At 45.2% G+C, this 24,587-nt stretch overlaps 1 protein-coding gene and 1 long non-coding RNA gene across 3 annotated transcripts in view; one reads left to right on the top strand and one right to left on the bottom strand.

The window, feature by feature from the left end:
* LOC132649443 (uncharacterized) overlaps window positions 1–24,587 on the top strand; it is a 268,684-nt gene that overhangs the window by 188,642 nt on the left and 55,455 nt on the right. The window lies entirely within an intron of this gene.
* LOC110542803 (histocompatibility antigen 60b-like) lies at window positions 387–18,011 on the bottom strand. Its single transcript, XM_060373247.1, has 6 exons — window positions 17,899–18,011; window positions 17,270–17,398; window positions 9,692–9,919; window positions 8,786–9,052; window positions 7,971–8,162; window positions 387–6,276 (listed from the first exon to the last, which is right to left on the bottom strand). The coding sequence occupies exons 2-6, from the start codon at window positions 17,358–17,360 to the stop codon at window positions 6,242–6,244; spliced, it is 813 nt and encodes a 270-aa protein (XP_060229230.1). The 5' UTR covers window positions 17,361–17,398; window positions 17,899–18,011; the 3' UTR covers window positions 387–6,241.

Genomic DNA, 24,587 nt, shown 5'->3' with positions numbered 1-24,587 from the left:
ACCCTGTCTCAAAAAACAAAACAAAAGAAAACAGAAACAAAAAAGTGAAGTTCCATATGGAGGAAGGTAATAAATGGGTCCTAAGAGTTAAATCTGGCCCAAGTCAATGTGCCTTGGGGCCTGTGGCATCCATTCTCTCCTGTCACTGAGCACCTGCTCAGTCCACTAGCTTGTGTGGGTGCAAGTCTTTCTGGAAACTTCTGTTCACCCGTGCAATCGTTTTTGTGTCGTTTTGTGGTCTGGCCCAGCTGTTTGCCTGTGTCTTTGATTTGTTGTATCAGTTCTTCACGTCAGGTAGATGCTCTGTGGTATGTTTCCTCGATAGCGCCCTTTCCTCAAAGGAATTAACTTAAATCAGGTGATAAATAAGCAAGAGAACATGCAAGTTTAGTTCAAATCCTTTAATTCCTAATACAGAAGCAAGGCCTACACATTGGATTGCTTTAAATTTGTGAAGAAAAAAGAAAATAGCAGCATTATACAAACAATCTCACCAACTTAGTGAAGCTAAGTGTGAAAAAAAACATTAACCAATGATTTGATAATATTGATCATCTAAACCTATTGTAAAAGAGGAAACATGATGAGGTTTGCTGTGTTTAGGGTTTTATATCTTCCAGGAAAACAAGAATCCTAAATTACGTCAGGCATTTAGCAAAGGAAAGAAGCAGCCAAGAAAGAGATGGTGATGGCTTATATAGACAGAGAGTCGTATTTCTGATGGAGAGAATATGCTTATGGGTAAGAAGGATTTCTATGACAAATGAATTCCATCCTAAAGGATTGCTAAAGATTGTGAAAAAGCAGAAATTTTGTTTGTCACAAGGTTTGTGACAGTTAATTTATGTATAGTTAAAAAAAAAAACCTTGTTTAACTACATTTATGGTTTGTGAACAAAATTGCTTGTAATTCCTTCTGAGTTTGTCAGGACTTTAACTTCTTAACAATGAAGGCTTATGAGAGTCAAGATGATTTAAAATCTGTTTTAGTCAACATTTGTTCATCAAATGCATCTAATCTTTTGATGTTGTGTCACCAAGTTATCTCCATAATTCACGCTTGAGAACAGTACAATCAAGTTACTTAAAATATTTTCAAAACTGCCTCAGGGCTGGAGAGATGGCTCAGTGGTTAAGAGCACTGTCTGCTCTTCCAAAAAAGGAACTGGGTTCAATTCCCAGCACCCACATGGCAGCTCACAACTGTCTCCATTTCCAAGGGATCTGACACCTTCATGCTGATGTGCACAAAATTAAATAAATTATTTAAAGAAAACTGCCTAATAATATGTTAAGGATGTCCCTAAATTTGATATGGCTGCATTCATAGTTATCCTGGGCTGTGAGCTGGTCACTCACGACGTTATATATATCAGACTAAAAGCCAGTATCTGTTTTTCAAGTCTGATGTAACTGACTTTCTGAGTTTCCAATAGTCATGGGATCAAGGGCTGGACTGACAGCTGATATTGTCACTTTACCTCCTGGTTGGCCATGTCCAAGGGTAGAGGACAAAGGAGCGGCACTAAAAGGCTCTGAACCTTCTCAGAGGCCATGGAGAGCCCAGAGTTTGAGCTTTAGGTCATTTCACAGAAAAATGCCCTTTGTTCAGCAGATAACAGGTGGAGAAAAACTGAAAACAAGGGGCTGCGAAAACTCTCCAACACCTCTAAAAGTAACCCCTGAAGAGATACAGCTGTCAACAATAACAAGAAGCTGGTGGTCACCTATACTGTCGTAAACACTCAACAAAAAAGCACATCAAAATAATGTAAAATTAAATATCTACGCCAGAATTCTCATCAGGACCTTGCTCAACTGGGAGAACTGAAGTTCCTAAAGCTCTCTACATCCTAATCAATCTACATTTGTGATTGTGAATTATTGCCCACTCTAAGGCTAGCAACCCCTTTGAAGCCTGCACCATGGGTTTTTTCTCCACATTGGCCTCTTGTGTCTATGATCAAGGCTGTCACTTAATATAGGATAAGTACAGTTCAAGCTCTGACTCCATGTTTCCAGGATCATCTCCAGGTATTAAACCAGGGGATTAAGTTCACCTTAAATTTCTTCCACAGAAAGCAGGGCCATGGGGATGTCTGGACAGCTCCTATCAGGTCCTGCTCATCCTCAGCTGTACAAGGCCTGTCACTGTGGGTTCACCTTAGAAAAAGTAAGAGCGCTTAACCTACAAAGGCTTAAACAGCTGGTTTCTAGGAGCCTCTTGGAGATTTTTGTTCATTCTTTTAGTGAAAGTTTGTTACAACATACTAGCAAACACCTCCAGACTCTAATGAGTAACCAGAATCTGAGGTCAAGTTAAAAACCCCTTATGACACCTGACAGGCTAGGGTCAGAGGGAGGGGTGGAGGACCTCCCTTATCAGTGGACTTGGGGAGGGGTATGGGAAGAGATGAGGTTAGGGTTAGGAGGGGATGAGGGAGGGGCCTACAGCTGGGATGCAAAGTGAATAAACTATAATTAATTTAAAAAATCCCTTACTTCTACATTTCTAGGGTTCCTTCTCCTCAGTCACTATTATCATCTTTCCTCCCTGTCCTGAGACCTCCAAAAGAAGGTTTCACACCGTCACTTACAATTCTTTTTTCCTACTCACAGCTATTTCTTGTTTTACCTCTGTGGTATTTTTGGCCAGTCTCACTTAATCTTCCAGTATGATCTTTATCTTATAGGTCATAAGCCATTAAAATGGAGATAGTATTGTGGCAGGGCTATCTGTCACTAGCATCTACACCAACACTTAAAGTAAAAGTGACTTTTATTCACCAGATATAATTGTTGTGTCTGAGGCTTCTTGCCTCCATCTACTAACCTAGGCCTAGTGCTGGAAGCTTCATAATATCTTATCTTGCTAGATAAGATTGACCCTCCCTACAGTCTAATCGAGGCTTAGAAAGTTTTCAGCCTCTGAGCCTTACTATTAAAGTTCACCCATTCTAGTTCTTTCTGAACTCTTGCTGGCTGGTTCAGCTCAGCTCTTCTCTCTCCTACTCCTTTCTAAGCTGGCTGGTTCAGCTCAGCTCTTCTCTCTCCTACTCCTTTCTAAGCTGGCTGGTTCAGCTCAGCTCTTCTCTCTCCTACTCCTTTCTAAGCTAACTATTCAAACTGGCTTCTCAGCTTCTAGCTGAATTTCCCTGCTTGCCCTCAAACTAACTCTAGCAATCTGTTCCAATCTTCTGGCTACTTTTCATTCTCTGGATCCTCCTGCTGTTTGCCTGTGTCTGGCTTATTCTCTCTTCAGCCTGTCTCTGTGAAACACTCCCAGTAAAGCTTCTCTGAATTGTGTGAACTGAACTGCCACAACTCTACTCCAGTGCACTGCTTCTCAACTCACTGACACAACTGTCAGCCCTGAGGCCCTCTTGACCTCTAAGTGATGTCAGTCTGGCCTTCAAGCTCATTCAACAATCACCCTTTTCCTCTCCAAAACGTAGTTCAAGTCCTTCTTAAGTTTTGTGGTCTTATGATCCTATGCCAGCCAAGCAACCTCAAGCTGAGCGCTCAGTGCTCTATTCTCACCAATAAAGCCCTCCAAAAAGAATCCATCTACACCATGAATGATCTGCCGATCTGTGAGGGCAGAAATGCAGACTCAAAGGCTTCCTCCCTCAAAATTAAATCAAAATGTCCTCTGCTAATGACCTGACTCTAATGCTTGGAGTCTGATCCAGTTCCTCATGACACCTCATACAAGTAGAGGGTGAATCCTACCCTACCCGGGCACCTCAGGCCAGTGCTGAGCAATGGTGCTTTGACACTTATTATCTGAGAAGACAGCTAAGAGCTCCCTCTTCCCCTCTTCTCTATTCAAATGCAGATATACAAATGGCGCAGAGACAAGGCCAGGGAGCATCTTGTTCCTAGAATTAAGAAGTTCCACACGCTCTCAGGAGTATTGTCTCCTGAGGAGTCACGTGCTTAGTGTGGCCCCCAGTGTCTACCTTGTTCGGGCATGTACACACGTGTGTGCTTGTTCGCATACTCCTACATACGGAGACTAGACATTAAGTTTGGGTGTCATTCCCCAAGATGCCATGCGGACTGTGTTCATAGCCAGTCTGTACTGGAACTCCCCAGTTCATCTAGTCTGGCTGACGAGAAATTCACAGAGATGAACTTCTCCCCCTCTGTCCCCTACACTGAGAACACAGGCATGTGCCACCACAGTGGACATGGGTTCTGAGGAGGGAACCCAGAACTTCTCCCTCTCTGTCCCCTACACTGGGAACACAGGCATGTGCCACCACAGTGGACATGGGTTCTGAGGAGGGAACCCAGAACTTCTCCCTCTCTGTCCCCTACACTGGGAACACAGGCATGTGCCACCACAGTGGACATGGGTTCTGAGGAGGGAACCCAGAACTTCTCCCTCTCTGTCCCCTACACTGGGAACACAGGCATGTGCCACCACAGTGGACATGGGTTCTGAGGAGGGAACCCAGGTCCTCATGCTTGTGGGGACCAATACCAACCAACCAAAGCGTTATCCAACTGAGTTAGCTCTTTGTCCGTGCTCCTCACTAAAATGTTTACATCATTTTGGTCTGCTGAATATCACAAGTCTATGCCTGGCCATGGCCCGCTGTAGTTCCTGTCATGACAGCACCCTCTGGACTGCTAGTGTCCCGTGTTCCCGAGCTCCGTGCTCTGAGTACTGTCATCGCTGCAGGCAGCACTATTTTAGGACTTTTTAACCTGTTACTTATCTTTCTCACCTGAGCTAACATCTTTGTAGTTTTCTTTCACCACAGGATAATTCGATATCATCCTATATATAAACACTTATACATGTGTGATCTGAGGTTTGCTCACTTTTTCTGATTTATTTTTTATTTTGCTAACCCTCTCGTCCTGAGAAGCTGGATGGAAGCTCCCTGTGACTAGCACCTTGGTCAGACATCATCCTGAACAGTGGGGGATGACACTGTGGAGCAAGGCAGGCGCTGGGTCAGGGGAGCAAGTCTTAGTTTGGTAGGGATGCTGAATTATATTTTTATAACTGGATGTTTCATTTGTCTGAAAAAATATGTATTTGCAGTTTCATTGCCAATGGACTGTGTACTCACCGAACTCCTATAATACAAATGAAACCCTGAATACGTGAGCTATGAAATTAGTGCTCACATGCTAGTATTAATTTATAAGCTCTATCCAATTCACTGGCTGTAACTGTCAAGAAGTCCTTTGATAATTGTCTGCTGGCCCACACGGGCTCCTTTACTCCAGTCTTAATTACTGCTATAAACTGTCAGATCACACATTATAATACACATATAAGTATATGTGTCACATACGCTTAGATTACAGAATGGCTTCCAAGGGGTGAAGGAGTTGCCATTAGAGTTTAAAGAGACCAGATTGGAGGCAGAGACAGAGGGACAGTAGACACAGAGAGACTCAACGCAGAGGAGCTGTTAGGGCCTGCAGGGCTGCAGGGCTGTGCCAGCCTCGGGACTGAGTGCAGCTTAGCGGTGAGGAGCAGGACCACATTAGCATGGAGCAGCAGAGGAACTGTCAGAAAGTGATGCAAGTGGGAGGTATTAGCACGTGGGTGGAGCTGAAGCCTTCAGATGGCCAGGAGTTCTCTGCCTGCAGGCTCCTTCAGACAACCACATGGCAAGCTTGTGGGGCCATAACCATTGCAGGGTAGGTGGCCTGTTCAGGGTCCAGCTGAGGGTGAGCCAAATCCTCAGTCCTGGATCTCTGATGTGGTTTTCATATGCACATGTGCTCACTGCTTCCAACCTGTTCTGGTAAGTGAACAGGTGACACCCTTTCCTTTAGAGTTAGTTAGGTCTCAGCCTTTGAATCACGGGTGGTCCTGGGCAGGGCGTGTGTCTGTAAAGAGTGAGTTGTCATGACAAGCAATTTCTGCTTTTCACTGAGAGGGGAGGCAAATGGAGTCACACGGGGCAGGTCACTGTTTGAGACAGTGATGGGTAATTTAAAGCCAGGCCCAGCTTGCTGTCCACAAAGCAATTAAGTGAGAACAAGAACAAAAAAGGAACAAAACAGTGAGTCCCTGATGGCAGCAGCCTATTGCACTGTGATGCCCTGGTGCGTGAGGCTCTGATGCCATCAGTCTCCTGGTTTCCCACCAGTCTGGAACTCAGCAGCACAGATTTCAGAGATACCATCAGAAATACGTTTGCTTCTTTGGTGAAGAAGCCACAGGCAGTGTTCAGAGTCACCCAACACAGCTGCTGATGACAACTGTAGATCAGACTACAGAGCTAGAGGAGCAACAGGGAGCACCTGTGGACAAAAAGTGGGTAACAGTGGGCTCAGGAGCCTCCAGCTGCCGCACCCCGCTCTCCTTCATTTCTCAGACACTCCCCACATCCAGACCACACACTCAGCTGCACAATCCTTTCTTATTTTATTTTCCTTCTAGATCCTCTGCTACTCCAAGCTCCTGTGTGGCAAAGCTTCAGATGTTTAATGTGTTGTAAGCATATTGAAAAAGAGATTTTGAAAAAAAAATCAGCAAAAAATGAAAAAAAAAAACCAGATAGTATGACAATATGAAAGCTCAACAAAATATACCTATATTTCTGTCTTTGTTGGCCTTATTATTTTCATTTTTCAAATGTGTGCTTTCGGGACAAGGATTCTCTTTATTCCCCAAGGTGACTTGGGTTTTGTATTATATAACCCACAACAGGCTTGAACTCTTCTGGCAATATTCCTGCCCTGACATTCCACACACTGAAACTGTAGGTCTGACCAACATACAGGTTAGGGCTCCTATACTTCATCCTTTCTGCTGTGCAGGTGCCCAGCTCATGTTACTTCATATTTCATTTCAGTCTCCTTTTTGTATTTAGCGAGTTAGCATAGTCAGCTGTAGTCTGTGCCCATCAGTGACAAGACACAAAAAGGAGTGTGATCACAGATAATTAAACCCCACCAAGCTCCCATAAGTACATTCCTCTTTAATAAAACTCTCACCAGCCGCTCCAATCACATCTCACACGGAGGGACTCTCTGGCGGTACTAAAAGATGGTGAGCAAATGTGTCTTACAAGATATTTACAACAACTAAGTAGATACAAGACGGGGGTCTCGGGAAAGAGCACGGCAGACCATACAAACGAGGTTTAGAAAGCAGTTAAGGGCCACTCTAGGTGTCTGAGCAGTCACGTGATGGACAGGTGGGCAGACTATCCTCAGAATTCATCTGGGGGGTTGGGCATATGGATCAGTTGGGGAGACCCTTCCTGGGAAGCATGAGAATCTGAACTTGAATTTCCAACCACCCAGTCAAATGCTGGGCATGGCGGGGTGAGCCTGTCATTTCAGCCATCCAGGAGGTAGAAGCAGGGGAGCAAGGGCGCTTAGGGCTGCCAGCCTAGCTCCAGTTCAGCTTGTCTCTCAGGGAGCATGGTGGATTTTTGTCTCCTGTGTACATGGGTGCATACAAAGTACACGCATCCACATGACACGCACACATAAGATAGAACTGAAAGAAAGCCGAGTCAGCGTGCGGTCAAGGATTGCTCCACCAATGTTTCTCATGGTCTAGGGAAGACACAGCAGGTGATGGGCAACTTCTGTGGCATTAAGTGGAATTCCTGAGCTGGATCATGTCATCCTCAGAAATCACAGTCTTGGGGGAAGCTTTGATTGGGTCATTAGGAGGGAACACCACATTTTGTTTTCCTTCTCTCGTATCTGGATACTTGGGTTCTGTCACCTCAGGAGGACTTTCCTGTTTCTTCCCTCCACTGACTGTATGGTTTCACTGAGTCTGCCAGCCTCCTGCACCCAGCAACAGTATAATATCACTACAGAGTGGAGGCTCAAGGCTAAGAAGGGGCATCATTATAGTGGAAAGATGGTCCCTGTGATGAATGGTGGTTTGGATGAGAACACTAGGACCCCTCTCCCATGTCCTCACCAGAATAATACTACCAAGCATAAGAGTGAGAACCCAGCCTGCTCCTTACCTCTTTTCTTCACAATCCAGGCAACTGCAAAGGCCACTAGGATGATCAATAGAATGATCAAAGGTGATAGATACAGAATCCTGCTGGTGTGTTGATGCTCGCTGGCAGATGTAGGTGGCGTGGTATTCACAGTACGTGGAATCGGGGTGGCAGAGCTAAGCTGGGTAGTATCCTGAGGATTTACTTTTGGTCCTTTCAAACAATGAGAAAAAATATGGATAAAACAAAAAACACACCTCCATCAGCAACTTCTCTCTCTAGGCAGCACAAGGAATTCATGTGCGATAACTATTTTACCAGATCCTGGATGGATGAATAGGATGTGTGTAAGATGTTCTCACACAGTTTATCTCACTACCAATGGAAGCAACTGTCTTGAACCTCCAAACCATGTGACATATTTACTGTGGGTAGAACTTTCTGGATGTTGGAACAATTGATAGTGTTTGATGGTGCCAAAGAAAGATATTGACACCTTCAAAAGTGCTGGTGGAGCTGGTGGAAGGGCAGCCATAATGGAGGAAGAAAAGGCAGGAAGTTTACAGTGATGCAGACAGACTTGAGGCCCGTTAGCAGCCACATAGAGCCTGGAACCCTGGTAAACAGGGAATGAGTTGGAAAGAGGAATCCTCTTGGTCATTTCTGGCCTCCCAGACAGGAAGACCACCAAGAATTCACTCACTCAGTCTACCAAAATTTCCCTTATGCACACTTGCTGACATTCACACAGGGAAGTCATCAGAGTTTTCAAGGGAACTGTCATGCCTTTCCTACCCTGTGGAAATTTCTTTATGGTAATCTACCGAGCTACTTACTTGGCTCTTTCCTCAAGGGTGTGGACAATTTCATGAGGCAGTTTCCAATATCTCCCACAGAGAGCTTTCTGAGGGCTTCTTTTAGGTGCTCCGATTGTATCTCAGCACTGCCTGCATCATGAGGACTACACCTGCAAGTCTTGTTGGTTATAGAACAGTTGTAGTCATGCTTTTGCTTTCCATCAATGGTTCTGAATGTCCAGAAGGCATAAATGAGTTTTCCTTCTTTGTACTGAGACCTCATGGTGACATTCATTGTGTGATCTCCTGCAAATGGCACACAGAACAATGATCATCTTCTACTCTTTATAGAGCCATCACCCCTTCAATGGTCAGGTCTTTCCCTGCACACTTAGGAACCTGTGTTCTTTCCTCCCTGGCTTGCTGCTTTTTACACATTACCTACCATGCACTTTCCGGTTGGGTCAATATGTTTTTTTTATGCCAATACAGCCAGAGCCCACTTCCCACACATGCTTTGCTCTTCATATTTCTTTTTCTTTTCTATAAAAACAGGTATCTTTTTCATTTCTTTTTGAAATTATTATTTTTTATATATTAATTACAGTTTATTTATATCCCAGCTGTGGCCTCCTCCCTCATTCCCTCCCAATGCTACCCTCCTTCCCTCATCTCCTCTCTCCCTCATCTCCTCCCGGCCTTTCACTGAGTTCACTAATAGGGGAGGTCCTCCTCTGACCCTAGCTTATCAAGTCTCATCAGGACTGGCTGCAATGTCCTCCTGTGTGGCCTGACAAGGCTACTCTTCCCTCTGTGGGTATGTGTGGGGGAGTTCAAAGAACCAGCCACTGAGTTAATATCAGAGACAGTCCCTGTTCCCCTTACTAGGTGACCCACTTGGATACTACTGATAGCTTCTATCTTTGCATTCGGTCCCATACTTACCTGTGGTCTGGAATAATCCTGGTTCCTTGCACATCTCTTCTAAAACCTCTTTTATGCTGTCGGGCAAAATTGTGCACACTTGACTGGCTTTTCCCTCCTTCTCCAGTTTACGCAAAAGTGTGCCTTGATTTGTGTTATTATACTTAAGGAGAGTCTCTCCATTCATTGAGCATTGTCCATCTGTGGTACGAGACTTGACAGAGAGGTTGCAGTTCAGAGAGTCTGCATCTGTGAGAGAAACATACACGTGAGGTCAAAGGGGAAACAGAGGTTCATAGACTCATGGTTTTGAAACTTTGGGAAAATGTCAGGAGGAGAAGTGTCTTTTCAAGAGGTCCACCAGCTTCTAGATCCTTATTTCTGTGCCATCGTTGACTGTCTTAGGTTGGTAGAACTCAAGTGCACAAAGTGTCATCAGGAAGATTTATCTCACAGATATTTTAGTGACTATGATCAAGTGTTGAAGAGTAAAATATATCACATAGAATCCATGTTCCTGGGGCTGAAACTCTTGCTGAGCACACAGGGGAAAGGAGACATAGAACACGTGGTGAATTCACCATGGCGCCTGTGTGTTCAGGAAAGGCTCCTGGAGTCATGTGCAGTTTGGCTTGGAATGGGGAGCTGCCACCTGTGAGCACAGAGCTCGTCATGTCCCCACTGGGCCCCTTCACACAATGTTGGGCGTCAGATCTCAGGTTCCCCACATTCAAGCACACCTCTAATTCATGCTCAAGGAGACATCTGTCTGTCTGTGACCTGCTGGAAGCGCCAGTCTCTCCCCTTCCCTGGGAGTCTTGGTTTCCATCACACTTATGGCCCCTGGTCTCCCAGACTGTCACTAAGTGCTTAGGAGAACAAAATACCCTGGAGCCATTCTGTTAAGCAGACTGCACACAGAAGCAGGCAAGACATCCTGAGGCTTATACATATTTACAATGTGTGTGCATAAGCACTAACATTTAAAATTTAACAAATTGTGGAAGAAAACTTTTAGAAATATGCAGAAGAATTAAATACTAAGCACAAAAGGGATGTTAAAATAGCCTTTTCTTATTCTTCCTCCCCAAACCTTTTACTATGAGGTAGAGTGCTGCAGGTTTGGGAACTCCTTTCCTGTCTCCTTCAGCCAGCTTGCTCTTCCCTTCTTCTTTCTGCCTCCTCAGCCACATGTTTTCTTCCTATCTCCAAGGTTTTCGCTCTCCACTTTCCTTTTCCTACCCCTGCTGAGGCTTGAAATTGTCCTTGAGTGGCTAAGATTCCTTGTCTCTAAGTACACCCCTGCAGAGGATTTGGTGGACATGAACAGGAGCTTCGGGGGCCTGAGAACTAGCTTTGTGCTTGTGAACTAAACATCACAAAACTAGTACTTGATGGATCAGGATGAAACACGCATGTCTCATCTCTAGGGAAATCCACTTTTAAACTTGAAAAGAAACCCTTTTGCTAACGAGGAACAGTGAATAATGAAGGTGAATTAAGAAAGCATTCCTGACATCGTATTTGCACTACTCCTGCTAAGACTAAAATGGCAAACGTCTTGGAAGGGAGTATTGATGCACAGACCTCCAGATGTTAGTAAGGAAACCATTTTTGTAGCCTCACAAGTGTGCCTCAGTAGTGTCGATCAGACAAGGTCTCTGAGATGCTTGGGATTCATCAATAGGCAAGACAGGCTGCCAGTGACCCAGGGTTCTCCTGCCTCTGCTTTCCTAGTGCTGACAATGAAAGCAAACAGCCCCACACCCAGATCATTTACATGAGTTCTAGGGATCAAATTCAAGTCCTCGTGGTTGTGAAGCAGGCACTTTACCACTCAGAGTTCTCCACAAGCTTAGGACACACAGGACAATTAGTGGTCAGCACACAGAATTTTCTGCAGACAATGCCCACGTGCTACAGGAATGGCTTGCATGATCCAGGTCAGATACTGCATGGAATACGCAATCCAGCACCTCTAAAATGGGTTTGTGAAGCATTTGTGTAAAAAGGCCCACAGTACACACGTTAAAGGAGATGTGATATGAAATTAGGAGTGTGGCCTTTTGGAGTAGGTGTAGCTTTGTTGGAGGAAGTGTGTCACTGGGGGAGGACTCTGAGGTTTCAGAAAGCCCACTCCAAGCCAGTCTCTCTTCTTGTTGCCTTTAGGTCAGGATACAGAACTCTCAGCTATGATATCTGCCTGTGTGCTGCCCTGTTCTACACCATGAATAAAATGGACTAAACCTCTGAAATGCTAAGCAAGCTCTAAATAATGCTTTCTTTTATAGGAGTTGCCATGGTCATGGGGTCTCTTCAGAGTAATAGGACATTGAGCAAGCTAGAAGTTGGTCCTGAGTGTGGGGGATTGCTGTGACAGCCCTCACCATACTGCTTGTGATCAGAATGTGGACTTTGGGACTTTGGATTAGGAAGCAGTTGAACATTGTAAGTGGGGCTTAAGGGCCATGCCAGTAGGAGCAAAGAAGACATTGGTGCTAGAGCAGTATAGATTAGGAGAGCCTGGTTCAAAAGTTTTCAGAGAGAAGAATATTATTAAGTGGCCTAGAGACCATTTTTATGACCATTTCTGTGAAGACTGGTTGCTTTTTGCCCCTGTTTCATCTCTTCCAAATAAAAATATGCTAAGACTGAATTGAAGTGTTTTGGATTAGTAAATTTGGCAGAGGACATTTCAGGACATTCTAGTATCCACTGTGTCATGTGGTCATTAGTGGTCTCTCTTATGCAGATCTGTAACGAACAGGAACAAGATGAGCAAGGGAAAATAGAAAATGAGCAGTTTGAGGAGAAAAGGAGCCCCAGGAAGAGTAATGGAGAAAGCCCAGTGCTCAATGAGATTTAAACAACAACAAATAATAATAATAATAAAGAAAAGCCTGATTCTAAAAGGAATAAAAGGAGGTGTGACCTCAGGCAAAGACCCTAGACAGCTAAGCTCCCAACTTGTCAGAAGGAATTCAAGAAATGTGTAGACAATGAGGGAGACTATCAAAACCAGAAAGCTGATGAAAATGTGTTTGAATGAGTGAGCCATGTTCCAGCCTCAGCAAAGGCAGAAAACCTTTTCAGCTTTGGCCATGTGGTTCGGCTTTAGGATCAAGGATATAAGGAAGGGTTGTGGAATCTCCCTTCTGGGCTTCATAAAGCTGCTGAGGCCAGGCGTGTGTCAGGGGTGTTGCTGCATGGAGGCTCATAGAGGCCCTAGAGTGAAACTTTGAAGGTAAAGCCTGAATTTCAGTGCAGACTCCAAGATTTTGGAGATGCCAGAGTCATGAAATAATTGCCAAGGAGAGCTGAGAAAAGGGCATAGAAGCAGGTGAAGGGAGAGAAGCATGTTGCAGTCAGCAAAGATGAAAGGGTTTAGAGTGCTGAAGAGCATGTTGTCATCAGGCATGGAGATGCAGAGTTTCAAGTCTGAGCTGCTGGTTTTCCATCTTGCCTTGTATTTTCTCACTATGCTCCCTTTCCTTTCCTCCCTCTAAGAATGGTGATGCATATTCTGTGCCATACTACATTGGAAGTATGTGATCTGCTTTTGAATTTTACAGGCAAGTTTAGTTAAGAGGGTAAAAGAGACTTTGAACTTTGTGCTTTTAAAAAGTGTCAAGACTTTGATAAACTATGGGGACTTTTGAAGTTGGACTGGATACAGTTTTACATTATTACCAGCCCATCAGGGGCTGGGAAAGCAATGTGGTTTTTTGATTAAGAATGCCCCTAAGATTTCAAATATTTGAATGCTTGATCATTATGGCATGACACTACCTGAGAGGGATTAGGAGTGTAGCCTTTTTGGAGTAGGTGTGTCCTTATGGGGGGAAGTGTGTCACTGGGGACGGGTTTGAGGTTTCAAAGAGCCCATTCCAAGCCTAGAGCCTGCTATTTCTTGCTGCCTTTAGATCTGGCTATACAACTGTCAGTTATCATGTCTGCCCATGTACCACCGTGCTCCCAACCATGAGATAATAAACTAAACTCTGGAAACATAAGCCAGCCCCAATTAAATGCTTTCATTTATAAGAGTTGCCATGTCATGGTGTCTCTTCACAGCAATAGAACACTGACAAAGATCTGTTTCCCTCTTACATTACTTTTGCCAGAGTGTTTAATCACAGCAACACAATGGAACTAGAATAGCACAATGTCACATCTGCTGGACCAGATGTAGCAGTCCAGGGATGGTTTCCTGGAACTGGTCGGAGGATAGCCCACACTACAAATAAGGAAAACCTAGGATAGTTAAATCTGGTAGTAGAGGAGTGATGATGAAAAATCTCAGAGAAGTTCATGTGACTAAGTGGATATCACAGCAAAGCGTTCTGGGAAATGTGCAGAGTCCCTGCTGCTCTGTGGGATGCTGCAGCAGCCATGTTGAGAAGCACAGTGGGACTGGCCAGGGAGAAGGGCACCAGCATTGTCGGAAGCTCAGGGGTGATGACGGCACAAGGCTATGGGTGATGTTAGGAGACCATATTCCTGAATCCCAGAAAATACAGACTAACTGTCAGGAGACAGTAAAGGCAAGGACAGTGATCCACTGAGGAGTAAGAAAGACACAGCCTAGGGCCTAACTGCTTAAGGGGCCCATGGCTAACAGAACACAAAGATGCTAAAGCAGACAGATGGTTAGCCAACGCAGCTGGAGCTGGATTTTAGTAATAAAAGACAAAACAGATGAACAGGAGTCTGAAAGCTGCTGTTCCAAGGCTCCTGTGTCCATTGTGCCTGAACCACTGGAGCTAGAGAGATGGCACAGTGGTTGAGAACACGTGTTGCTGCTGCAGAAGATTTAGGTTCATTCCCAGCAACCACAGGATAGCTCACATCTGCCTGTAATGTCAGCTTTAGGGATCCTATGACCTGTTTTAGTTTCCAAGGGCACAAGAACACACGTGGGTGTTCCACATACATAATGCAGACAGGATCTTATGCAGATGAAATAAAAATACATCTCAAACAATTTAAAGGTGAAGCTCCTCAAGGACAGCCCCAGATTCCTAGGAGGACAGACCAGGTCCTCACAAGGAAGGACCACTCATCTCCAGCAAGGGCAGTGTTTCTCACTGTCTGCTTCATCATCTCCCTGTCACCTGGGGATGAAGCCCCAGATGCTACATTGACTGTGTGATGTGGTCACTAATGAGACTGTCCCCACAGGCTCAGGTGTGAGAACACGTGGTCCCAGTTGGTGGCAGTGGATTGGAGAGGTTTTGGAGGTGTGACCTTGGCTTGAGGACGTATATCACTGGGGTGTGTGTTTGAAACCAACGAGCCTAGTCGAATTCCCATTCCCCATGTGTGCATCTTGCTTCGGGTTTAACATGTGGGCTCTCAGCTTGCTGCTCCAGCCGCCATGTTCCCTCTGTGGTTCATGATGAGGGATCTCAGCTTCTTGCTCTGGCCGCCATGTTCCCTCTGTGGTTCAAGATGAGGGCTCTCAGCTTGGTGCTCTGGCCACCCGGCCCACCTGGTGCCCTGCTCCCTGCTGTGGTCGATGGGCTCTTGTCCTTTGAAACTTATAAGCCCACAAAACAGCTTCCTATTCTTTGTTACCCTGGTTGTGGTATTTTATCCTAGCAAAAGACAAACAACTAATACAGCAATTGTTTTGACATTGAAGCCATTGCAGGAGTCTTGGCAGGAGTTCTTGTACACCTGCCCATCTCTATTCTTGTAGCCTGAAAGCAGCCAGAGATGATACATCCAGGAGGAGCAAGGCTGGGACTGCCTCTACGGCCCTATGACCCAGGACAGCTGTATCAGCCAGAGGATTCAGGTCTATGAAATGTCCCTGGGTGGAGTTCATGACAATTTCTAATTGGATTAACACTACTGGATTATCCAATTAGATAATCAGCTGCCTAAATCAGAGACATGCATGCCAATCCAGTTCCTGCCAAGACAGGTAGCGACACCCAAGTGTCTTAGATGTCACTGTAGGACGTCAGGTCCTCTAAGGAGGGCAGCCTGGCTCCTGGCATGGCCCTGGTTTCTGGGACAGAGAGGCCTCAGGTCCTGGGCTATCAGAAGATTCATCAGGCCTCAGGGAGACACCATGAGGTGAGCTCCTTCCCTCCATGTTACAAAGTGGACAGTCACAGTCAGACATGATATGCAGAAGTGAGACATTGCTGCAGGGACATCACAAGTCCCTGTATGTTGAGAGCTGCATAGCAGGGAGACATCGCTTCCCTCCCTACCCTGGGAGGGGGCTTCTCCTCTTCTCTAGATGGTTGTGGAAATCTTATCTCATCTAGAGGAAGTGACAGGTAACTTCTCAAGGAAGCTGCCACCTCTTCCTCAGCAAAGACCACAGGCTTCAAGGAGTATCCTCTGTGCTCCAAGGAATCTATTGGACAGCAATGGAGAGATCAACAGTTCTTAAGTTCAGGGCCTCCTGTTGTCATTTCTAGCTGACTCAGAAGTCACAGGCAGCAAAGAACCAGTGCTGTCTGGGAAACATGCAGCTTTCACAGGACTTTGGAAGACACTCTGGAGGGATGGGCACCAATCCTGGTACATGGTGTATTCCCTAATCTGGTTTAGAGGACACATCTTCTGTCTCATTCATCAGCTTGTGACCTTCTGCTGCTGTCCCACCAAATGCAGAATTGAGTATTTGATGCAGACAGAGATACAGTGAGGTTCTCCAGATTGAATAAAAATTAGTGCCTGCATTTACAGAACAGAAGAACCCTCTCCTGTCTAAAGAACATCACTATCTGGTGCCATGTCCGCTGGAGGCAGACCACATAGGCCTGGGAGCAAGGGCAGCAGCTTCCATAGCTCCTCACCCAGTCCCATTGCCAGGGTCCTCCCTAGAGGACAAGGTGCTCCAGCCCTGAGTAGCTGAGGTGTCTTAAGGCATGAGCTCACGTTGCTTCCTGGTGGGTGAGCAGTGAAAAGGCATTTTGTGGGTTGGAAAGTTGGGAAGGCTAGATGGGCAGGGAAGGGAGCTGAGCAGCTGGGTGGTTGATTAGTCCTGTCTGCATTGAAGATGAGCCTGGTGTCACAGTCCTGTAACCCCAGCACTTGGTAGACCAAGGGAGAGAAAGGCTTGTTTCAGAGTCTATAGTGTGGGCTACATAGTGAGAAGCCTTGCCTTAAAACAAAACAACTCCAGAATGAAGAAAGGAAAAATGAATGAGGGGAGGGGACAAGAATGTGGGAGGTGTGGCCATCTTATCCCTGGAAGCTGGGTTCTGCTGGAGAAGTACCATGAGAAGGTAGGAAAGAAAGTTCCAGGGCAAAAGGGACTGACTGGGCTTTAGGCTTCCTGCAGACCCAGAAGGTGTTGAGGGCTTCACCAGGAACTTCCCCCTGTCCCCCACCCTCTCCAGCGCCTCCCTCCTCTGTAATTTTCCCCGTAACTTCTTCAATCCACTGAAGCCCCTGTGGGACAGAGACAGAGTCAGGGCTCCTGGTCGCTGAGGTGGTGAAGAAAAGAAGCCCAGGGCTTCCTGGTAGCCCAGGACCCTGGAATTCATGACTCAGAATCCGGTCTGTCCTCCATGTCCCTCCCTCACCCTCACCCCCACCCCAACCCCACCCCCTCTATGGACCCTGGGAACTCACCATGGGACAGAGTGGTTTGCAGGAAGCTCAGGAGAAGTAAAAGTGTCACAGTCAGGGAATGACCGCGCTTGGTGCTTGCTCCCTCTTTCATGGTTCCTTCCTGAGACAGGGCTGTCCGCAGCGGTGGAGCTGGGGAGAGGATGGGGATTCCTCAGGACCCACGCGCAGAGGAAACCCCACAGAGACCTGCAGCTCCAGGCTCCCGGGCTGTGAAGTCAGGCCTTTCCGGCCCCGCCACGCGGGTTCCTAGTCCACTTTCCCTACGTGACTGCGGGACCCCTCCGGGCGCTGTGGCTCTGCTTTTCCTCCCTGCCCCGCTGGGCGCGCGGCGACGACTGTGAACTTTGTGGTCCGAGGGCGATGCGCAGGGCGCCCACACCCCGCGGTGCCTTCACCTCACTCTGCGGGTTCCTAGTCCACTTTCCCTACCTGTCTGCGGGGACCCTCCTGGCCCCGTGGTTCTCGTCCTCCCCCCCGGCTAACCGAGGTCCCTGCCCCCTCGGGAGAGCGGAGGCGACGACTCTGAATTTAGCGAACCAAGGGCGCGTGGACGTCTCCGTTCTGAACTGACTGCGCAGGACAAAGTGGTTCAGGGCGCCCACACCCCGCGGCCCCTTCACCTCACTCACCAGCAGTTGAGCCTTCGGGAACCCCGGGCCAGAGTCAGGAAAGACAGAGAAAGAGCGAAGTCTCTGCCTTCAGCGGACTCCCTTGCGAGCAGCCTGGAAAATGAGAGAAATTTGTTCCCGCCCATTTCCTCTGGCATCAGGTCCACGCCCACAGCGGCCGGGCGGGGCACTCTAAGGCTCCACTCAGGTCCTAGGGAGGTAGAAGCTCCTCTATTTCCTCTGTTCTCTAGCTTTGCACACACCCTCCTTCTCCTTCAGACCTGCTCTTTCTGGCTTCCTTTATCTCTTTTTCTTCTCCATCCCTGACTCATTTGCTCCCCAGGGTCCTTCCCCATTAGCCCCTGGTGCACCCTCAAGTTCTTTGTTGTCCCACTACTGGCCACTGGCCACCTTCCCCCAATGGAGAATACTATAGGAAGTTAATAGCAACTACATACAGCCTATAAGTCCACTTTGATTATTATGAGCATTGTAACAGTGTTTCTTCTAATCTGTGAACACAGGTGTGCCCTTCAATTTTTTTCCTGTTGGCAGTTTTTCATATTCAGATTTTTTTTTACCCGTTTGTCTGAGTTTATTTGTAATTATTTCTTTTTGATGATACTGACAGTGAAGCAGTTCTCTTAGTTTAATTTTCAGCTCATTGGTTATTAGTGCATGTAAATACAAGTGATTTTTATTTCTTTTTGTAATTTTTTTAATATTACTTACAATTTGTTAACTTTGTATCCCTGCTGTATTTTACTTCCTATTTCCCTCCCAATCCCACCCTCCCACCCTCATCTCCTCCCTGCCCCTTTCCAAGTCCACTGATAAGGGAGAACCTCCTCCCCTTCCATCTGATACAGGTTTATCAGGTGTCTTCATGACTGGCTGCAAAGTCCTCCTCTGTGGCCTAGCAAGGCTGCTTCTCTCAGGGTGGGGTAGGGGGAGGTCAAAGAGCCCACCATCGAGTTCATGTCAGAAAGAGTCCCTGTTCCCCTTATTAGGGTCCCCACGTGGATACTGAGCTACCAAGGGCTACATCTGAGCAGAGGCTCTAGGTTGCATTCATACATGGTTCTTGTTTGGAGAAACAGTCTCATTAAAGACCCCTGTGCCCAGATATATTTTGTCCTTGTGGAACTCCTGTCCTCTCCAGGTCATATTGACCCCCCCTCCTTTTTTTTGTTCCCTACAATCTGCCGGAGGTTTGGTTATGAGTCTCAATATCTGTTTTGATACACTGCTAGGTAGAGTCTTTCAGAGACCCTCTGTGGTAGGCTCCTGTCCTGTTACTTGTTTGCTCCTACATCCAATGTCCATCCCATTTGTCTTTCTAAATGAGAATTGATCATCATACCCTGGGTCTTCTTTCTTGTTTATCTTCTTTAGGTGGACAGATTTCAGTATATGTATCCTATCTTGTAGGACTATATAAGTGAGTATATACCATGTGTGTCTTTCTGCTTTTAGGATACCTCACTCAGGATGATCGTTTCTAGGTCCCACCATTTGCCTACAAATTTCATGATTTCCTCATTTTTAATTGCAGAGTAGTATTCCATTGTGTAAAAGTACCACAATTTCTGTATCCATTCCTCAACTGAGGGACATCTGGGTTGTGATTTTTAAATTGTACAATACTTGATTTAGTACTCCTAATTCTACTTTGCTGGGCTCTTCAGCATTTTCTAAGTTCACTATCATGTCATACACAAGTAGAGATTTCTTAACCTCTTTGTTTCCACTCTTGAAGCATTTCATTTCAGTACTCTATCTTTTGAGTACAAGTTGTCAAAATTGAACCTCCTGGGATCAACTTCTGATTGTTAAATAAGCTCTTAGGTGTTAGTTGTGTTGCATTATAAGTCTCTCTCTCTCTGTCTTTCTCTCTCTCCCTCTCTCTGAGTGTGTGTGTGTGTGTATGTGTGTGTGTGTGTGTGTGTGTGTCTGGTAGGGAATTCTCCCATACCTAGTTTATGGATTGATTGTATCAGCAGTGTGTTGAGTTTCCACACCTCTTTCTGCATTTGTTGAGGGGATGGTAAACTTTGTCCTTTGTTCCCTTCATTTGGTGCAGGACATTGGTTGACTTGGGTGTATTGAGCCTTCCTTGTCCAAGTGAGGGCAGGGAGCTCCAGGGGTGCAGGAACCAGGGTCCTTATCAGCCTGTTTCTACTTCACTGATTCTTTTCTCCTGTAGCTTGTTTTCTAATTTTGCAGATTATTTTTCCATCATTATATTTTCTGTCTTCTGTTTTCCTGAAGTTGCTCCATTTTGCATTAATTTTTAAAGTGTAAATTAAGGTTGTTGGTTGCAAGCCTTTCTTACTTTGATTGTAAGCTTTTATTCTCTTCTTCTTCTTCTTTTTCTTCTTCTTCTTCTTCTTCTTTTTCTTCTTCTTCTTCTTCTTCTTCTTTTTCTTTTTGACAGAGATTCTCCATGTAACCTTGCCTGCCCTGGGCTTGCTTTATAAACCAGGTTGATCTTGAACTCTGAGAGATCTGCCTACCTCTGCTTCCCAGAGTGCTGGGATTACAGACATGTGCCACCAAGGCCACCTTACATTTTTTTTTATCATCTTTTCCCATGTTTATGGCAGAATCTTTATTTTCTGGAATGTTGTTTTTAATGTCTGTTTCAAAGAATAACATTTACAAGAAAAGAGTATCTTCAGACATTCTAATTTACCATAGGAGAAAAGCACATAGAATTACGTCTTTTACATTTTTATTGTTACATGTGTATGGATGTTTTGCTTAATGTAGGTGTGTGCACTATGGATATACCAGGTGCCTGTGGAGGCCAAAAGAGGATGCCAGGCCCTGGAACTGGGGTTGCAGATGATTGGATGCCCCCTGTGGGTGTTGCTTATTGAACTTGGGTCTTCTGGAAGAGTGTCCAGTGCCCGTAATCACCTAGCCATCTCTCCAGCCTACCTATAGGTTGTTTCTTTGTTTAGTTAACAAATCTTAGTATCTCATGATTACTCAGGCTGTCCAGGAGACCTTTACATGGGTCAGCAGATAGCAATTTTTGTTTTCAAATTCTAGCACACCTAAGAAATGAATACAAAGCCCCTGATTCCTGATCATCTTTGAGATTTAGCAGTGAATTCCATGATAATTTGAGAATGACATCAGTGTAGCTACTCACAGGGCTGAGTGGACAGTATTTTAGGCTATGGCTCAGTACATGAACTAGGTAAATGTTTAAAAAGTATTTTTTGCCAGGCAGTGGTGTGCAAGCCTTTAATCCAAGCAGTTGGGAAGCAGAGGCAGGCAAATCTCGGAGTGTATGGCCAGCCTGGTCTATGGAATGAGTTCCAGGAAAGCTTAGGGCTACCCAGAAAATCCATGTCTAGAAAAATGAAACACAACACACATGGAAAGAGCATGCCACAGGTTATTGCTCTTTCCAGAGTGGGTGTTGCATGCTGCCCCCTCAGGAATGGCCATCTGTGTGCTTGTCTTCTCTATGCCAAAACAAACAAACAACACACAACAAAAACTGCCCCAAAACGTAAACAAAACACAACAACAAAGACCTGCCTTATCGACAGACAGTAATGCACTGAAACTAAGGAGATGATTTCACCTTTCCTCTTTTGAGTTGTTAGAAGAAGGTTTGTGAATCGCCTCTTTCCAGGATCTGTCATTTGAAAACTTTCAGAAAACATCACATATTTCTGTGTGTTGTGCTGTCTAGGAAGGCTTCTGGGCTTTGTTTGAGAGTTCACCCTGTAAGGAGGAGGAAAGTGGGAAGAGAATGGGCCTTGTCCCTTCAGAAGGCTGCCCTTCTGTCATGGCTCCTGCTCCTGCAGGACCTAGTTTCTGCAGGGGACCACTGCTGCATGTGTCTATGCTGGGGAACTCTGCCTGCTCCTTAGTCTTTTCATATATCCACAGTGCCTTTTTGTTGTTGTTCTCCTCCATCTGAGTGGATCATAGTTCACAGTGCTTTCTCTATCAGAATTTTCAGTTGCATGAGCTGAGAAAATGCTTTTTCCATCTTTCCCTCCTACTTGGTGTTCAACTTCTCCCAAGTTTTCCAGAGTCAAACCATTAGCTTCAAATGTGTTTTTGAGACTAATTCTGGGCTGCAGTCTTTGTGTTTTCTTTAACATTATCATTTCCACTTTAGTAATAATTCCTGCAGAAACATGACTTTCATATCTGGACAATGCTCTCTGAGCTTCTACCAAAGTGCCTCTGTGGCTGCAATATTGTCCCCCTGACTTAGAAGGCTCCTGCCACTTTTCCCTTCTGCTTGTTGACACACAGGAAGGGGTGAGTTCTCATGACGTGTCTGGTGAGTTTTGGCCATCCTATCAGGCTCCTAAGTATTTTCTTTTTCTTTTTTTTTTTTTTTAAAGATTTATTTATTTACTGTGTACACAGATCTCACTATAGATGGTTGTGAGCCACCATGTGGTTGCTGGGAATTGAACTCATGACCTCTGGTCATGAGCAGCTAGTGCTCTTAACCTCTGAGCCGTCTCTCCAGCTCCCCCAAGTATTTTCAAAGGGAAGTATTTCCTCCATTGCAAACATTTCATTCTCGTCTATTTCTTGGAGGCCTTGGATACCAGAAGCTGTCCAAGACATCTGCTCAGTTGTTCTACCCAGTTGCTATAGGCCTAAGATTTTCACGGTGTTTCTAAGAGCTGGTGTTCATTCTTGCACATGTTAATGTATTTTTAAATTTTCCTATCAAATCCTCATTCACTATACAACTATATGGAAGCACAATGCTAGTCAACACTGAAATGTTTGAAGATTTCACATGTATCTCATTTCACACTTCTGTTGTGGTCAGATAGGGTGGCCTTTATGATATCTACTCTTTATACAGTTTTTAATTATCAAATTGACCTTTATCACTGAGCATGGTATCAGCACATGCCTCTAATCCCAGTACTTGGGAGCCAGAGGCAGTCAGATCTTTGTGAGATTAAAGCCAACCTTGTCTATATAGTGGGTTCCGGGACAGCCAGAGCTATATGGTGAGATCTTGTCTTAAAACAAACAAACAAAAAACCACCAAAAGTTTTATTGTTGATTGTCCCACATATACTGAAATAGAAGATACATTTTGCTGACTCAATTTAGAGTGTTCTAGAAATGTTAGCAAAAATAAATTGGGTCTTCTTGAATGTTGCTCAGTCACTGAGAAAGGAGTGCTGAGGTCCCCAGCTCAAATGGCACATTTGCATATTCATGTTTCCTTTGGTTTGTGCATCTTGAAACTTTTTGTCTTCTGATTTCATGTAGGGTGATGCCACGGACTGACCCAGCCAGGTCCCACAACCGTAGGAGATTTAGGGTTTTTTGATACTCAGGAAGACACAGGTTAGGCAGATTGACAGACAGAGGCCACACTGAGGAGTGCTTAGAATCTGCTGTAATTTTACTGAAGTCAGGCTAATAGTTTTATAGTAATTACATAAGGAAATACCTTAAAGTTTGCATACTTCCTAGAACAGTCAGACTTTTACTAAGAATACAAAGTTTACATTTTAACATAGGGCAGTGCCCACAAGAAATCTTGGCCTGAGAACTTTTGATCAAAGCAGACAAAGGAAACCTCAAACTGCAGTTTCATTATTGCTAATCAATGAAGAGGAAAGTCAGGAGGTAAGTCAGATACCTGCCAAAACCTTTCTCTGTGTTAAAATCTAAATACATATTTGTTAACCATCCTCCCATGTGTCTTGCTAAAAATTTATGATCCTCCTTAGAGATAAGACGCCAAGGGGGACAGGCTCAAGCCAGCTGTACTTTCCAATGCTCTCTTTCCCTAAAGAGGAGTCCACTATTTTTTGCTATTCTTGTAATGCTTCCTGGTAGTGAATCTGATTCATTACTTCTCTTAAGATTATTTTTCTTCCATTCTATTCGTGTTAAAGCTTTTAATAATCTATCAAATATATGTTTCCTTGAATAGTTAATTGTGCTGTTCCAAGAATCACAAAGAAAGGTCAAAAGGCCCATTAGTCCAACCCCACAACCACAACCAAGGAAGTGTAGAAATCTCAGAATGTGTTTGTGGCTTAGGTGGTTGGGAGGGGGGAAACATTGCCAGTGACCTCCAGGGAGCTTATTCCTGAAGAAAACGTATCTCCTGTCTAGTAGCACAATCTATTGATATGCTACACTGACGACACTGGAGTGGGTGTACCAGAGTGAGCATTGCTTTCTTCGGTTTTCAGCAAAAGCTAGTAGAACCTGCTCCCATCACGTGTTGTCTGGACTCTCAGACCTTCAGCAGCTGAAGCAGGGCAGAAAGTCAAGGAGTCAAGTCAGTGCCTGGGCCCTTGCAATAGTCCTGGTCCTGCAGCCAGAGGGGAAGTGTCAGTGACTAAGTGTGTGAGGTTTCTTCATATCCTCCCTGTCCCTGTCGCTAGTCCCCAGTCTTGGCTGGCCTCAACCCCTAACACTGCCCTCTCCCCCCTTTCCACTCTCTTTCCTGTCCTACCCCTATTGTCCAGAACCCCCACCCAAGTCTTTCTTTTTAGCCTAGGTTTAATCCCCTGTCCTCTGCTGGAAACTCTCAACCTTTCACTCTTCCCCTCCTTTACCTCCTTTCCCACTTTACCTTCCTTATCCAAGCCCTGACCTCCAATATCCTCTTTTTATTTTAATTATTATTATTTATTACTACTTATTCACTTTGTATCCCAGCTGTGGCCCCCTTCCTCATCCCC

The sequence above is a fragment of the Meriones unguiculatus genome, chromosome 20 (assembly GCF_030254825.1).
Source record: "Meriones unguiculatus strain TT.TT164.6M chromosome 20, Bangor_MerUng_6.1, whole genome shotgun sequence".
Lineage (NCBI taxonomy): Eukaryota > Metazoa > Chordata > Mammalia > Rodentia > Muridae > Meriones > Meriones unguiculatus.
The sequence above is the reverse complement of the archived record's forward strand: the minus strand, read 5'-3'. Positions and strand labels throughout refer to the sequence as shown.

Bases quoted from the DNA above. Each gene is read 5' to 3' on its own strand.
- LOC110542803 (XM_060373247.1), bottom strand. From the start codon at position 17,360: ATGAAAGAGGGAGCAAGCACCAAGCGCGGTCATTCCCTGACTGTGACA. The intron at 9,053-9,691 runs GTAAGTATGGGA...TGCCATTTGCAG, and splicing joins AGGATTATTCCAGACCACAG to GAGATCACACAATGAATGTC. The intron at 6,277-7,970 runs GTAAGGAGCAGG...TTTTGTCCACAG, and splicing joins CTGGATTGTGAAGAAAAGAG to GTGCTCCCTGTTGCTCCTCT.